At 39.0% G+C, this 16,276-nt stretch overlaps 1 protein-coding gene across 1 annotated transcript in view; it reads right to left on the bottom strand.

Annotated features, from left to right (window-relative positions):
* The window catches only part of Thsd7b (thrombospondin type 1 domain containing 7B), an 871,002-nt gene that overhangs the window by 67,880 nt on the left and 786,846 nt on the right, over positions 1-16,276 (bottom strand). Inside the window, exon 17 of the mRNA XM_057770607.1 lies at positions 12,273-12,423. Coding sequence (XP_057626590.1) covers positions 12,273-12,423 — 151 coding nt within the window. The remainder of the gene's footprint in view (positions 1-12,272; positions 12,424-16,276) is intronic.

The following is a 16,276-nucleotide window of genomic DNA, read 5'->3' on the forward strand; positions in this document are numbered from 1 at the left end:
ATACGTATGAGACCAATGAATAATGGTTACTATCCTAGTAGCCTAATATGTACTGCAAAGCATTTAGTATCCCGTGACTGATATGTAGTTACTTTGCTTCATTATCTCATCTGAAACCTTTGAAAGTAATTTGAAGTGTACAATAATGGAAGAGAAAGTGTCTGATCAATCCACTCCTTGATGAAGAAGAAATGGGAAGGATAGTGGAGAGAATTGGAAGCAGGAGCAGAAGTATAAACCAGGCTCAATGCTATAATTATAGCATTCAAGAAGTTGAAATAGGATTTCCTGACTCTGAGGCCAGCCTCGCCTATGTACTAAATTCTAGGCTAGCCTGGGCTACAGGAGATCCTATCAAAAAGGAAACAATAAATCCCAATAAAGCTTTCACATGTTCACTCCTAGCAACACTCGCATTAATTCAATCTGTGCATTGGTTAATTTGATTGAAGTAATTTTACTTCAATGTATAATAAATTTGAGACACAGATATGATTGCTTGATGTTTGATCAGAGTACGCTTAGCCATAATTATAACACTTTCATTTCAGGAACAGTCTAAATGAAGTATAATTGAAAACTTTTAATAGAAAATTTCACAAAGCTTACTGGTGATTTCAAAACACGTTACTTCTTTATACTGAGAACATGGAAATAATTCCTTAATCTTCCATTCAAGGCTTTGCTTATCCGCCCCCATATTAGTGATTCCTGTTGCTTAGTAAGAACTGCATTATACACAGGTGAGGTGATCCTAGCTCCCCTCTGGGATACACTATCAGGTGTCATACCCTTTGCCTGTGGTAATTTGCTGTGTGTCCTCCATCCTTGTAAGTAAATGCCTTCTGTCAAGCATCTTTTGGTCTCTCTGATTTAGAATTTTTTATTGTCTTTTTAACTCACTAGCCTGTTGAGCCACCTGTCTGGTCCTGCATACATTTCTTTTTCTTCACTAAGAAACCAATTCTTTAAGGATGAGAGTAGTGTGTAACACAGATCTCAGAGGTACAAAACAGCATATTAGTTCCACAAAGCAATTCCCAAAACAACTCAAATAGCTAAAAATTAGTTCACTCTCTGTTCAAAAACTATAACAGTATCTCTGAAAGTCAAGGTTCAACATAGTAAATGTGGAATTGGATATTCTGAGACTGATAGTTGAAGACATTGGACCCTAAGCAGAAGTTGACTCAGAATTGCATAGACAAGACAACTAAATTGCAGGAACCTAGGAATCATTTGTGTGTGTCTCCCCATTCCTGCCCCTTTGGGAAACTATTTATCTCTTAGTTCCTAGAATGGTGACTTAGTTGTCCCTGTGCTAAAAATGTGAAGGACATTTGGCCAAGGTGCTCTGATATTACTGCCTATGGGAAGATGGAGGGAGAATGGAAATTCTTCGAGAGACAGAAATACAACGAGGATGCATCGTTCCATGTGTTTGCAGCTACAGACAGTCATGGTGAAATCAACAGGTAAAAAAGAAGCACAACCCAGAGAGAGGGTAAGTTTTCAAGGCCATGTGCATGTTAACATTGTGAGCTATCATAAGGGAATGAGTACTTCTCAACCACTGGAAAGATGTTCCCATAAAAAAATAATTTTTACAGTAGTAAATCTAGCACAACAGTGATATATAAGGTTAGTATTTTAAAATTAATTGAACACTTCACAATATGAGGCAACAATGAGAAAATGAAAATAGCAATACAATTTCACCTGAAGCAATATCAACATGCAAACACAGTAATAAATTAAGAGATACACAACCTCCGTAGTGGAAGCTGCAGAGCACTGCTAAACGGAATCAAAGCCCTTGACAATAGGGCTCCACACCATGCTCAGGGCTTGGGTAGCTATTTATAAGATAGTTGTCCTGTCAAAATAGATGTATAGACTCCATGTACTATCCATTAAAACTCAATAAATTTGTTATAAGAAATTGCCACTTCAGTTCTAAAAGTTTCTCTGAAATATTGATATATAAAAGTTATGATACACTTGAAGAATTAAAAAAAAATAATGATGATTCCTATTATTGGCTTTTGAGACACTCTAAATCTTCAGTAATTAAGGCAGTGTCATACTTGTGTGTGTACAGATGAGTAATCAATTGTTCGATTTGGAACAGACCATTCGTAAGTACTCAGTTGATGATCCCTGAAGGCAACAATGTAATTTGAAGGTCTTGTCAAATGTGCTAGAGAAAATGGCTGTTTGAGAATGGGCAGTAATGAGCCTATAGAAGATATGCTCGGATCCTTGCCAGAGTCTTTATATGCTTTCATGGCACTGGGCACCGTTTGTTCCTCTCTGCCTGACTTATTGCTGCTGACACATGTCCAAGTCAGTCCAGTGATTGCCACAGGAACTCAACCTACTTTTAAGAAGACTCAAAAGTACCTACAAGATTTACCAGATTTACCAGCTATCCAGGCACAGCCATAATTAGTAAAGTGCTACAGTAGAAGACAGAACTGACTTTGTCCTTAGAAGGGGCATTTCTGTGATGTAATGGTGTGACTGGTCAAGGTCAGTCTAGGTCATCATCTGAAATTTTGATTCCTTTTCATTGTGTTCTTGCTTCTGTTGTGTAGTAAGGAGCAGCAGGCTATGTTCCTGCCCGGATCCCACACGGCTAGCTTAGCCCCGGAAATAATAACACACAAATTGTATTCTTTTAAATACTCCCTGGCCCATTAGCTCTAGCCTCTTACTGGCTAATTCTCACATCTTGACTAACCCATTTCTAATAATCTGTGTAGCACCACGAAGTGGTGGCTTACCAGAAAGGATCTTAACCTGCGTCCATCTTGGAGAGAGAGCTATGGCGACCACCTGGAGAGGAGAGGCATGGCATCTGGCCCACTGCCTTCTTCCCAGATTCTGTTCAGTTTACTCCGCCTACCTAATTTTCTGTCCTATCAAAGGTCAAGCAGTTTCTTTATTAATTAACCAATGAAAGCAACAGATAGATACAAGACCCTCCTCCATCACTGTTGGTCATTGTGACCATTTCCTTTATAAATAATTTGCAATGGACTGTTAGCTCAAGATCTCCTCTTTGAAGTACTTAACTAGTACCACAGTACAATCAACACATATGCACACACACAGAGACACACACAAATATCGACATATAGATACACACACACACTGCACATGGACGTGAACACAAATGAATACATGACCTGAACCACAGATCTAAATGTGACAGCTCATCTTACAAGACCTAAAGAAGAAATATGGAAGAATGTTTTCATGACTTTGGATTAGGAAAACATTTCTCCAGACACATTTTATATTTTCTATAAAGTAAAACAATACATTTGGCATCAATTGAACGAACACTGTCTACCAAAACAAAATATCATGAAGAAAGTGAGAAAATGTGAAGTTGAAAGCAGGCAAATTTCATGGGTGCCGTAGAAGGAAGAATAATGCCTAGGTGTGGATGAGAAATCGTGTATGCAAATTGAAAAGTTACACCAAAGATGCTCTAGTGAGAAGAAACTGACTTACGTTTTTAAGTGTTTGATAATTAATAAGATAAATATAAAAGTAAAACCATTTTCAAAAGCTTAAAATTTCCTAGGATTAGGATCTAAAAATCTGTATATAAGACCATAAACTTTAGCATATTCAATAACAGAAAGAAGAAGCTGGATAAAGATGCGTTCCACAGTGGGAGCTGTGATTTCAAAATTAAAGTCATGGTCTTCAAATACACTAAAGCATTTGAACTTAGAATTTGTCACAGTCAAGTAAATATATATATATTCAAAGCGTTATTCCATCTTGCTTAGAGTAGGGTTTCAAAAACACAATGTGGCAGATAATGAGTATCTTACCTCTTTGCACAAAAATTGTCTGGAAGAAACAGAGAACAGATAAATATTTTCTGAACAAATCTGCAAATATGAATTATTATGTAAAATAGAAGGTACAAATATAACCTATGTCTCTAATTAAAGTTTACATTCATAAAGGTAGGAAGTTTGAGGGAGAAGAGAAACAATTTTCAGTATGGTATTAATTCATAATTCCTAATTTTGTTCCTAATTTGAAGTCTGTAACATTTGTATGCAGAGAAATATGTGTGTACAATATATATTCTATATTTTATAAAAATGAAGTTAATCATTACTGAATTAAATCAGTCAAGAACACAATACAGTTTCCTTAAAATAAAAAAAATAAAGAAAAATGTCTGGAGATACAGAAAACACACAGATTGGAAAAGGAAGGAAATGACACTATTTATCAGATGAGTTCAAGTGAAAGTTCTGATGTAAAAACTATCAACTGAACATTACAGAGGCCAGCGCTTGTGAGCTTCATTGTGTTAAATAGTGTGGTGCCAGCATATAGAGGGGAACTATCAGAGTTGCAGGAAGACTGGAAACATAACTGTGATGACATTCTCCCGCAGACAGCTGGCATCTATAGCTTTTCAATAGGCTAATGGCACGTAATGACTCAAGGATATTGAAAAATATAATAAATGAAACTGAAAATTTTCAATATATATGTGCCCTCACAAAAACAATAAATTTGGCCAGTAACTGTGAAGTCTTAACAAATCTGAATCAAGCAACAATTGTCTATGGAAACATTAATTATATATATATATATGTATATATATACATATATATATATAACAAAATTACTAAATTAATGCTCAAGCAATTAGAATTTTATTGAAATTTAAAAACCGACCTATATTTGTAAGGTTGCTCAGGAGAGAAGGACATCTGTGATTTAGAGAGCTTTGTGACAGCAATGACAGGTGGAGCACGGGTGTCGGATTACTGGTCAGAATCAGGCCTGACTTATCAATTGGGTTGCTATGCTCAATGACTGTCACAGGCCAATGAAAGCCCTCAAAGGTCTTCATCACTACAAAATACAACAAAGGCATTTAAAAGCACTGCATTCTAGTTAGAAGATGTACGCCTTGAATCCCAAGGAAAGTGGGATGAACGTAAGAAAGAATGCAATGCATTAGAAAACCAGAATTCAAAAATTAGAATCACTGAAGATTAAGCTACTGAAACAAAATCCAGACAAAACTACACAAGTATGAGAAACACGGATAAAAATCCAGTGAGGGAAAAGGAAAGCTGATATCTATATACATATACAGAAAACTTCTCCAGGGGATCTTATCCCTGTATCAGAAATGACTCTACATAAAACGCTCAGAGAGAGAGATTCCAGTCCTGTCTAGACTGATAGGCTTGAGAGTAGCTGAGGAAGGGACCCCAATCATCAGGCAAAGTTGCTGGGTTTCACGGTCCCTGAGGCATCACCTTCTCCAAGCTCCACTTACTGTCTCAAACATGCAGAAATGCAGGTTACTATAGAGTGCCACCGTGCCGTATTCAGAACATCGATGCCCAGAAGGAGAATGTAAATCACCTCACTTAACTACACCACAAAAGTGCTCCATTTCGATTATGCAATGCAGATACTAAAACAACTTTCAGAAAACTAAATGTTCTATTTTATAATGCAATGAGCTCTCAGTGAAGGGACTGTCTTTTAAAGCCCTTGCTATACGAACCTTGTGAAACAGCACCAGAATGCATCAGTTTACACACACTTACACAGATCCTCATCGCAGCTCATGCTAAGTACTTATTCAAGAAAAATCTAAACTCTATGCCAGCTGTGGGGTGGGGGAGAGATCAGCAAACAGAGAGGAAAGAAAGAAAGAGAAAATCGTGAGCATATACCACTTGTCTGTATTCCAAGTTAATGATATTGAGAATCAAAGAGATCAGACTGTGTTAAGAGAAAATTATAGTTGTCATATTAAATTTAAAACCAGGGGTTGCTATAAAATGTTTTTATTTGGTTCTTGTTTTTCTGCTCCAATGCATGAAGTGAGTAAGGACTCTCCCTCCGTGACTGTCAAAACCATCCTGGTTCAAAAGTGATATTAGGCCTCAGGGCACTGGGGTAAAACACACCTTCACAAACCCCGGAGTGATCAACTGTCGTCTCTGGCTGAGTGCCAGTTGCAGGTTAGCAGAACCCAGAATCCACAGTTGAGATGATGGGAAATCACCATCACTCCCCTCTGGCTCTCACTGAGTCAAAGGAAAATATTGGACAGCCCGAGGATATTGGTCTTTCTACATGTTCTCCGGAGACCAGCACCTCTTGTTAAAGACGGCCAGGAGAGGCTGAGAAAGTGCTTGGAGCACTAGACATTGGGGAAAATTGCTTCCCGAAACAAAACACAGCTTGCAGAAATGGTGCTAAGTGTCATTCATTGCAATGAAACCTCAGGGCTCACAGACTTCCCCCTACGTCATGCCCGAGCACTGTGAATATGACAGAAATGAGTCAGTTCTCAGGAAATGGGCATCCGTTTCTGTGTCTTCTAAGCAGAGTCTGCCCGAAGGAACAATGGCGATGTTCTGTACCGGCTTTCACTAGAGGACGGCGCACTTATGCAGAGAGAGAGGGGAAGGGTAAAAGGAGGTGCACTATGCAGTGTATTAAGCCAGTGATAAAACTCAGATTCCATTACACTTAAGGACAGTGCAGTTTCTTTTCAAACCTTCCCCTGTGACACTCGTCAGTCTTGGTGACAGTACACCGACATCAGGCTTTGATTATGAGTCTTCATGTGAACTACTCTTTGGTGAGCATCCATGCTGGGAGCCATGTGACTTCTTCAGGGGACATGGCCTGAGAACAGCACGAATAAGTTCTCCTTTCAGCAAGGCCCGGGAGAATTTAACCCATTTTTGGCAAGGTCAATGGCTAGTTTGTTGTATATTTCTGAGCATGCTCCCAGCAGCAAATGTGTTACCTGTTCTCTTTGTTTTCCTTAAACAAATTGTTGCTCCCTGCCTCTAGTTTCACCTTCTTAGAGTCTTAGAGAAAATGGCTATTGCATTATAAAAAGTTTTCCCCGATGATTCTCCTCTGGGTGAGTCAAAGGAGAGGTTGTTAAAAATATACAGTGACTCAGCTCTTAAAGTCTTTGGTGTTTCAAGTGTGACCATGAATTTGAGATTCTCAAGACTAGGATGCTGCCTTTCTAACGCACCTTGTAACAAGTCTGAAAGAGTCACAGTGGTTCAGAACATAACATATTTGCATAATTGCCCTGGAGAGAATGATTCTAACCGCAGGAGCCTAAGAGTCATGCAAATGAAGAGATGATATCAAGACTTAATGGGAACAGGCTAAGAACAGGGAATGAAGTAGAATCACAGAAACCCACAATGCCCTCAGTTCTATACCTGTGCCAATACTGTAGGAGCCAACGCCGTAGGAAGCTGAGAGGAAGGGGGCATGAGAACAAGGAATAAGCAGTGCCAACTATTAGAAGAAGCCTTTTAGTTATGTAGTTTACAGGACAGTAGGAAGAAAGCTGGTATATCCCCTGCAGGAGACAGAGTAGTATAAAACAGAGCAAGTAGTGATTCAGCCTTTACTGAGTTGATTGGGAGGGTTTAGATTTGATTAGAGCTAAAATTCTCTTTCACTTTGCATACTGATGTAATGGCAAATGTTGCCATCTGAGCACACTGTTCCATCTGTAGGTGTGCCTAGTTGGAAAACTTCCTTTGTTGCTTGCTATTCTGCCTATGCTTCTAATATTAAGACTACGAATCAAGTAGATAATGATTACCGGTGGGAAGTTGAGGGATGAAAAGGGAAGAAGATAAGAGAAGAAACTGGCAATTATTGTAATTATTATCAAAAATTAAAGAAACAAATACGATTGAAAAACTGTTCACACAAACTATTAAAACCATTTAAATATAAATGACTCAGGCTATCTGGGGCCACTTGTTTGAAAAAGGTGGCCAGACTTTTCTTTGTTTCTCTGATTTCACACATCCATCCCAGGTGATCAGGACCCCTTAAGAGCAAGGCTCTCAGCACATCTGATTCCATCTGGCTGAGGGGAGGGGACTCCCGGATATGTGCCTTCATCAGTCCTACTTTGGTACCCCGCTAGAGGGGAATCAGGCAACATTCACTCAGGTTAACTAAACCTAAGACACAGTTCTCAAGGAAGTTTCCAGTCTTACTCCTGCAGAAAATGATTCAGGCTGATAATCATCACCGAGACCTTTGCTTTCTCATGTCAATAATTATTTGGCAAGCTTCCAAGAGCAGTCATCCATAAATAGGAAAATCTGTATTATCTCATAGTTAAAACTTCTGCAGAGACTGGTAGTATAAATAAATATATCTATACCTGAATAGTGCATTATATTCAAATATATAAGATAGACAAAAATCAGACATTTATAAACCAGTTTTAAAAATATGGGATTAAAAGAATATTCAGTAGGGATATAGGATCAGAGGAAGCAAGAAAAATTAATTAGCTAAAAGGGAAAACGTGTAATAAAAAGGCTAAGTATAAACATGTGCATTGTTTGACTATAGAAGCTTAGATATGCATATATTTATTTTTAAGACATAAAATATTTTTCTCCCTCATCAAGTAAATGTCACAGGGGAACAGATAGAGAGAATCACAGGAAACCACAACTGATCAAACCGCAGTGAACAAGCGACTATGTGGTGACCAGCCCCAGCTGATACACCTACAATACAACTCCTGTACCAAGGCTCACAGATAATAATAAAGAATGGGTGGAAAGGTTTCCAAGAGTCAGAGTAACAAGGACTTTTGCTGTGAGATTTAGTATCCTATAAATGTCAGAAGAAGTCTCACTGACACGACTACCTAAATAAAACCCTAGCAAGGGGGGGGGGGGTGGAGGGTAGAAATGTAAAAAAGAGAAAATTTTGTAAGGATATTAAATTTCAAAAAATAAAAATAGTTTTAAATATTTAAAAAAACATAGACAAAACAATGATGCTAAAATACATCTCAAGAGTCAACACTATTGGTTGGGAAAGTTCTTCTATAAACAATCAAGTAAGCATCTTTTTCAAATTAAAGCATTGCAGAAAAGTGAGCAAGTTGGAATAAAGAATAAAGGATACAGTCATGTCATGGCCACCAAGTCTCCCAAGCACATGAAAATGTAAAGCCTGTGTGTCCCATTTTCTTCAGTGTCTGCGTTTTACTGCTTTTGTTTCCTTCACCCCATGGACAGCCTCCGGTTCTTCCTCCCATTATGCTCCCAATGCCCTCCCCACCATTTCCAATACATTCCATTATCCCTCTAACTGATTTGCAATGAGCAAGGTGGTTAGTAGCCTAGTGATTAACTGTCCAGTACCTTATTTGGGGGACGTTGATTAAATAAAACAACTCATATTTCTGGAAAAGAATGTCTTTTATTTAATTTTAAAGACTGAATAGGAATTTACTTGTGTGGAAGAAGAGATATTTCCTACAGAATTTAAATAGATCCTATGATAGGCCTCTGGTTTCCCACCCATGTTGCAATCAATATAAAGGATGAACTATAGGCTTCTGTTCCATTTCTCTTCTCCTATCAATGCTATACTATACACACCCTCACCTTATGCATGCCATTTCTATCCTAAATGCCCTGTAGCCATAGCTGCCATTGTCCTTGTGTTCTGACAAGGATCCTGTAATCCAGAAATTTAATTGCCATGCCACCATCATACTTGAAGACACATAAAAGTCATTTATACATTGGTGGAATGGAAAAGAAATAAGAATAAGGAATTTGTTCCATGAATGTATGTTGCACGGCTATTAAAAGAGAATTTGATAAGATAACAGTGAACAGACTGTTAAATTAACATGTGGTATGGGGGGTGATTATGAAATTGTGGTTTCCTCTTCCTCAGGAAATGTATGTTAAAATGTTAATTAAACTTTAGGCACAATGATCCTATCTTTGCATGCTCCTTTCCATCGTCAGCCTGATTAGCTCCGAGGATGCTGGGGTACTATGCGAAGACTTCACAACTTGATAGAACTGTGTAATATACTTAGATATGGGGAAGTAATCAACTGTGAGCCCTGATTACCATTCCCATTCAATTTCTGTTTACTGTGAGGTTAGTGTGGTGGATGGGAGAAGGCACCGTCCCAGTGGTCAGGGCACCACCAAGCATCTGACTTCTTAACGCTGCTGTTCTGAAAGAGTGTTATATACATTCATCACAGTGAGGGTCGCATGAGACTGCTCAAAGTTATTATTGCTGTTGTGAGGCTATTATTACTATCATTATGTAACACTACAGAAGCGATGGTAGGAACATTTCACACTGACAAGTGAGCAATTGTCTATATCATCTTTAAGACGCATGAATGGAGGCTAAAGTATTTTCTCCATCTCTACTTTCTAAACCCTTGAAAAACAGAATGACCACACTTGGAAAACCTTAAAAACAGTATCTTTCACAAGGGATCAAATGCAGACTGCTATGCCAGACAAACATCAGAACTGTTCCTGCAGCAAACACTTTAGCCCAGTCACCAAATGCTTTGTCCCAAGAGCAAGCTTTTCTTAGCAAGATGCCTAGAACTTACTGGCATCTTCTGTGAGGAAATTAGAACAAACGAGGAAGGTCATAACTTCTACATTTACTTTAACTTCCTCAGGTTGATCATTCTTCCATATGTAGAAAAATATATAAAGAGCATGTTAATGTCCATCTTAATGTGGGAAATACACATCCTGTCATAGAAAAGTTATGCAGAGTTAAAATGCTTTGATATTAAAATAAACACTACATTTTAAAGAAAGAACAATGTTCAGTCTAAGTAGGTCTTTATTCTCCCAAGATTAAGTGGGTTAGTAGTATAAATAGCAAAGCTCTGGCTTCCTCAGATGCAAGAAGATTCTTGTTATCTCAGCACTTGTTAAATGGAGAACTTTGTTCCAACTCCCAGCCAAACAGTCACCTATAGCAAGTAGAACTTAAGTAGGCAGATTTTTGATGTGACTAGAGACAACAGTCCTGTGCCCTCAAATGTAAACTTTCAGTATATTTAAGTTGTGAACAAACAGACGAAGAGCTAGACTAAATGGAGTGTCTTCCTGGTGAGCCATCTCCGAATTGCACTGCCTTCAGACTCGCTCAGCAGATAAAAATGATACATATCAGAACTCACTGGGGTTACAATAATTAATAAGGAATCAATAATTGGTAAATGCAAATGTGAGTTATTAGCTCATTTCAAAGATACTTGCCATCATAACAGCAAGATTTCTCTAATTGTTCCACACTTACAAGTAGGATAATTTAATGTGATGCATCCAAGTTCTTTCTTTGCAATGTTTGGAACTCATCCTTGTTTTTCTTTCCCTGTTGATGTGGGAGAGTCTTCTGTTTTGTGCTATTTCATTTGTTTATAAAGAAACTGCCTTGGCCCTTTAATAGGACAGAAAATTAGGTAGGCGGAGTAGACAGAACAAAATGCTGGGAGAAAGAAGCTGAGTCAGGCAGTCGCCATGATTCTCCCACCCGACACAGACGCAGGTTAAGATCTTTCCTGGTAAGGCACCTCATGGTGCTACACAGATGATTAAATGTGGGTTAAAGCAAGATATGAGAATTAGCTAATAAGAGGCTGGAACTAATGGGCCAGGCAGTATTTAAAAGAATACAATTTGTGTGTTATTATTTCCAGGGCTAAGCTAGCCGTGTGGGAGCTGAGCGGGAACACAGCACACTGCTCCTACTACACCCTGTCTCCAAACAGAAATGCAAGCTTAAAAATATCAAAATTTACCACATGGAAGTACTGTTTCATTTATGCTACATAGTAGTTTCCATATTGCTGCTATGTCTCCATTTTTCTAAAATAAAAAAAGGAAAAATAAAGCAAATGGTTTGCCTAATTTTTTTTCCAGCTCTGGAAGAAGCAGTGACATAGGAAAAAAAAAAGCCTCATCTTTAGGAAAACAGCAAAAGGCAAAAACAGAGTCATGCACAGAAGCAGCCTTGCACAGTGGGGTTGAACTCCTAGAAGGAAATTGATACTTTCTGGATGAAAATGGAACAGAACCAAGACATTATAATGAGAGTTATTTGGTGCTACAGAAGACCCCTTAAAAATGGTGCACAGTCGATTCCCAGCATGATCATTACAGGTTATTTTCTTTGTTCATAGTCTCAACATAAATGCCTTGGAAGAGGCAATGGTATTTTAAATTGCTCATTCTCATTTGTAATTTTTCATTTGTTTTTCTTTCTATTCCAGTTATGGGAGGATTCCTGGGAACTATTCTTTTTCCATGTCTCTAGAGGAGAGCCGTGAAAATGCATGATGTACATTTATAGAGGACACAGAGAAGGAAACAGAGGAAGACTCAGGCATCAGCAAAGGAAATTACCTGTGGGCAGTTGCTCCATGTTCCCCATTCAGACATGACACACTCGCTGGGACAGAGGAGGGAACAGGCCTGGGTTTCTGGGGGAGCATCTTCCTGGTTGCACAGCTTCCTGTCCACTGCCCCTCCTTCACTGTCAGCAGTGTTCACACATCTGTGAGTGGTGGAGATAATGGTAAATACATGTAAATTAGGATCAAGAGATGAAAGAGGAAAATCAAACCAATAGCCTGATCTCCTTCATACAGTGGTTGTTTATTGAGTGAGAACTCAATAAGGAACTCTTGATACTGCAAGTAAAAGAACTGAGAAATGTCACAGGTAGTGGCTGTCTTGTCTAGTGCTCATTCTCCAAAGATGTAGAGTATAGACATATAGGTCCAGCACCGAGTGCATATTCCTTCAATTTCTACAAATCTTGTAAGTTTCCTTCCCCAAATATGGAATAGATGCCTTGGTTTAAGACAGAACATTCATACTTCCTGTGGCTCTTGTAAACTGTTCTCAAAGTCCCTAAACCAACTCCATATTTATACCACATGCTGTAGGGGATAAGAAAATAATGTGAAAATAATCAGTCATTAATAAAGATATTTGAGTTTTGCATGTCTATATGGGATGTGGCCATCACAGTCAAAGGGTAATGTGCAAACAATGTCATGGCCCACAAAAGCCCAAGGATATAGATTACACCTGTGCAGCCAACATAGCCTCAACATCGACTTTGAGATAAAGCACACATAATGATGTCTGTCATCATATTCTGGGCACAAATGATGAGAATTCAGTTGCATCTAAATCACATCATTGTACCCAAAATGGTTTAAGTAAAATACATAGACATGGCAGAGTGTCAGTGGTGTATAAATCAGCTCATTCTGCTGGTTGGAAAGTGTGTAACAAAACTGGTCGAGAGTTTCTACTCCACATAACCTGGCAGAGAAATAGAAATGTGTAAAGCTCACACCGAACAACCCCCAATCTGGAGATGCCTGCAGTGGTAGTATTCATATACAACCAAGCCAGAAAGAGTTCAACTGTTCCGTACTATATAACAGCTGTACCTACTGTTCTAAATTGCATTGACTCCAATAAAGGATGAGAACGCACAGAATTTTTGGTATACATAAGGGCATGGGTGGCACAGACATGCTGTGCCGCACACAAAGTCTCTGTACTCTATGATGATTCTTTCATATAGATTTTCAATGTGAAGCAATACTAATTTGTGGCATCATAATGGTTACCCTTAGAAGAATGGTTAGTGACTAACAGCCGCATAGGCAATCTTAGAAATATTTTGTTTTTCACTTTGGCTTTGGTTGTATTAGTGCAGTAATGTTGTGAAAACTTACCCGGCCATATTTCCATGGTATGGCCATTTTTCTGTATTTGTATCTTAGAAATTCATTTTAAATTTACACTGCCTCCAAATACTAAAGATACATATTCTATTAGCCAGGTTTGTTTGTTAGATGTCAGAAATTATTTATTGTCACTATTTACTGATTCAGTCAATTTTTTTTTGAGTCAAGGTCTTATGTATTTCAGGGCGGCCTTTGAACTTCTAATGACCCAGCTTTACCTCTCAAGTGCTGAGGATTACAAGTGTGGCCCGGCCTTATTTAATAAAGAATTCTGAGGGTTACTACGGTATAAGGGCATGGTTACTGAGGTACAAAACCAGAAGAAAATTAGACACAGTTGCTATATTTGTGAGTGTTTTGTTCTAGTGATAGCAATAAAGGTGAAGATAAAAATGGCAGCAATATCCAGATGGTGGTGCACACTTAATATCCCAAGACTTAGGATATGAGGCATGAAGATTGTGACTTTTGGGCTGTTTGAGGACAGCCAGAGATAGATAGACCAGACAAAAGGCATTCGCTGGTCTAATACTGCCAGGTACCAAAGTACTCAATGCATTCTAAGAGTGATGTCCTGAAGCCCTGTGGTGCCCCCTCCTCCCTAGTTATGCTATCTTTCACCGAAAGAGTTTCTTTTAATACATTAAAATAGAAAAAATCTTTAGGAAATGGTGTGGAAAATTAAACAAGCTGTATGAGTGAAGCAATAAAAATCTAAGGATTATATTCAGGAGAGTCACAGAGCATGGTGGGTAGAAGGAAGGGTAAGTAATGTCTGCATCGAGGGGAGGTCTGGCACAAAGTCATCTCTAGGTTTCCATTTCTTCTGAGCTAAGCCCATAGGAGAAGGAGGGTCCATAGAATGGCTTCAGAGTTTTTCACAGGACAACCCGAGGAAGCTAGGAAGTGCATTCTGCTTGCTTTCTGGAGTTTCCTCATATTGTGAACCAACCTTCTTCTAGTTCGCTTAGAAAGAGAAGACCTCTAGCTAATGATAGCCAGTGGACATGGGCAAGCTTTCTGTTCACTTCCAATATGCCGCAAAAGCAGTAATAAAGGAATTGCTTACCAAAACATAATTAATGATGGCGATAAGAAGAATCCCATTGTGCTGTCAATACACCTTCCTCTTCTTTCCTCTCTACTCTTTGAAACCCCAGGGAATAAACTGTGTTCATAGTAACAGGGTGCAGAAAGGCATATCTTCCAACTACTGGGCACCAGATACCAGATAGTTGCCACAAATTAGATGGCTCATATTGAATAATAAGCCTTGAAGAGGCAATAATGAAAATAACTACATTTATATTACAGAAACGTCCCACAGAAAATGCTATAATTTGTAGGGGATGGGGTGTTGGGGTGAAGATGGGGTCAAACACTAGCGGGGTTGTGAAAATGTGTGCCGTGGGTGTCTCGCCCCTCAGATGCCCTGTGTAATGCACAATCTGGTGATTGTCCCTCTCCTCTCCATGTGAGTAACTGAAGGTTTAATATCTAGAGAAGTTCCCAGTGCCCTTAGATTAGGACCTCTCAGCACACTGAAGGACCTTATACTTCAGCAGGAATTTCAGCAGATGTCTACCTACTAAAAATAATAGCGCCACTAACTCAATCGTGTAATCAATAGAAAGTTATTGTCTCACGACTGAAGAGCACAGGCAAACAGAATAGATATCCCAGTGCCTGAGTGCAGATGCAGGGGTTACACTAGAGATGTTTCTTTCGTTTTTCAGGCTCCAGAGGCCACTGTCTTTCCTCTGGGGGCACTTTCTCCCCCTACAAAGCAGAATTCTCACACTTCATATTGTCCTTCTGCTGCCAAGTCTTCTTTCTCACCTCCCCTACCATTTCAAAGTCTCTGGGGAACAAACTACGTCCACTAAGACAGCTTGGAACTGTTGTACCACTGCAAGGTCTTTACCTTAATCATGCAAGACAGCTTTTCATAAAACACATATCACATCCCAGGAATTAGGATGCAGACATCTTTGAGGGGCTCCCATTCTCTCTTCCACACTAGAATCCTTTCACTGTGCTCCCGGAATACTGGCTATTAGAATTACCTATTTCATTCATGATTGAAGAAGAAGTATATCTAGCGATTCTGAGCAGTCCATAAGTAAAAACTTAAGAAGACTGAAACCGAAGGTGTTCCCCGATGAAACGCACTAATCCATTATATATCCCACACCATCAATTTTCTTGCCCATCTCCCCATCAGCAATCACTCACTTCACTCAAAAGCTGCACAACTGCTTTGAGACATTTTCTATGTTGGCTGTCAACACTTCCTGCTTTGTCTCTTGTCTACTGTTCTGTCTTGAACCCCTTTAGTCATGCCTCCATTGTGAGTGCAGATCGCCCTCTTATCAGAATCGCTCAGCGACTCCCCACCGCCAAGTTCAGGGGTCACTGTTTATCTCAGGGAGCTCAGTGGCACTGGAGACAATTGACTACTGCATCTTTCTTTAAAAATAATAAAAAAAAATCTCCTGCTTGCCTTCTTACTTTGTTTGTTTTCTTCTTGTTCCCTTGGATATTTCTCAGTATCAGTTTTAGGAACATTCTCTTTGAATCTTTCTAACTTACAAGTGTTAGAGTTACCCAGGGCTCAAAACGTTATCAGCATATATTGAA

The sequence above is a fragment of the Chionomys nivalis genome, chromosome 5 (genome assembly GCF_950005125.1).
Source record: "Chionomys nivalis chromosome 5, mChiNiv1.1, whole genome shotgun sequence".
NCBI lineage: Eukaryota > Metazoa > Chordata > Mammalia > Rodentia > Cricetidae > Chionomys > Chionomys nivalis.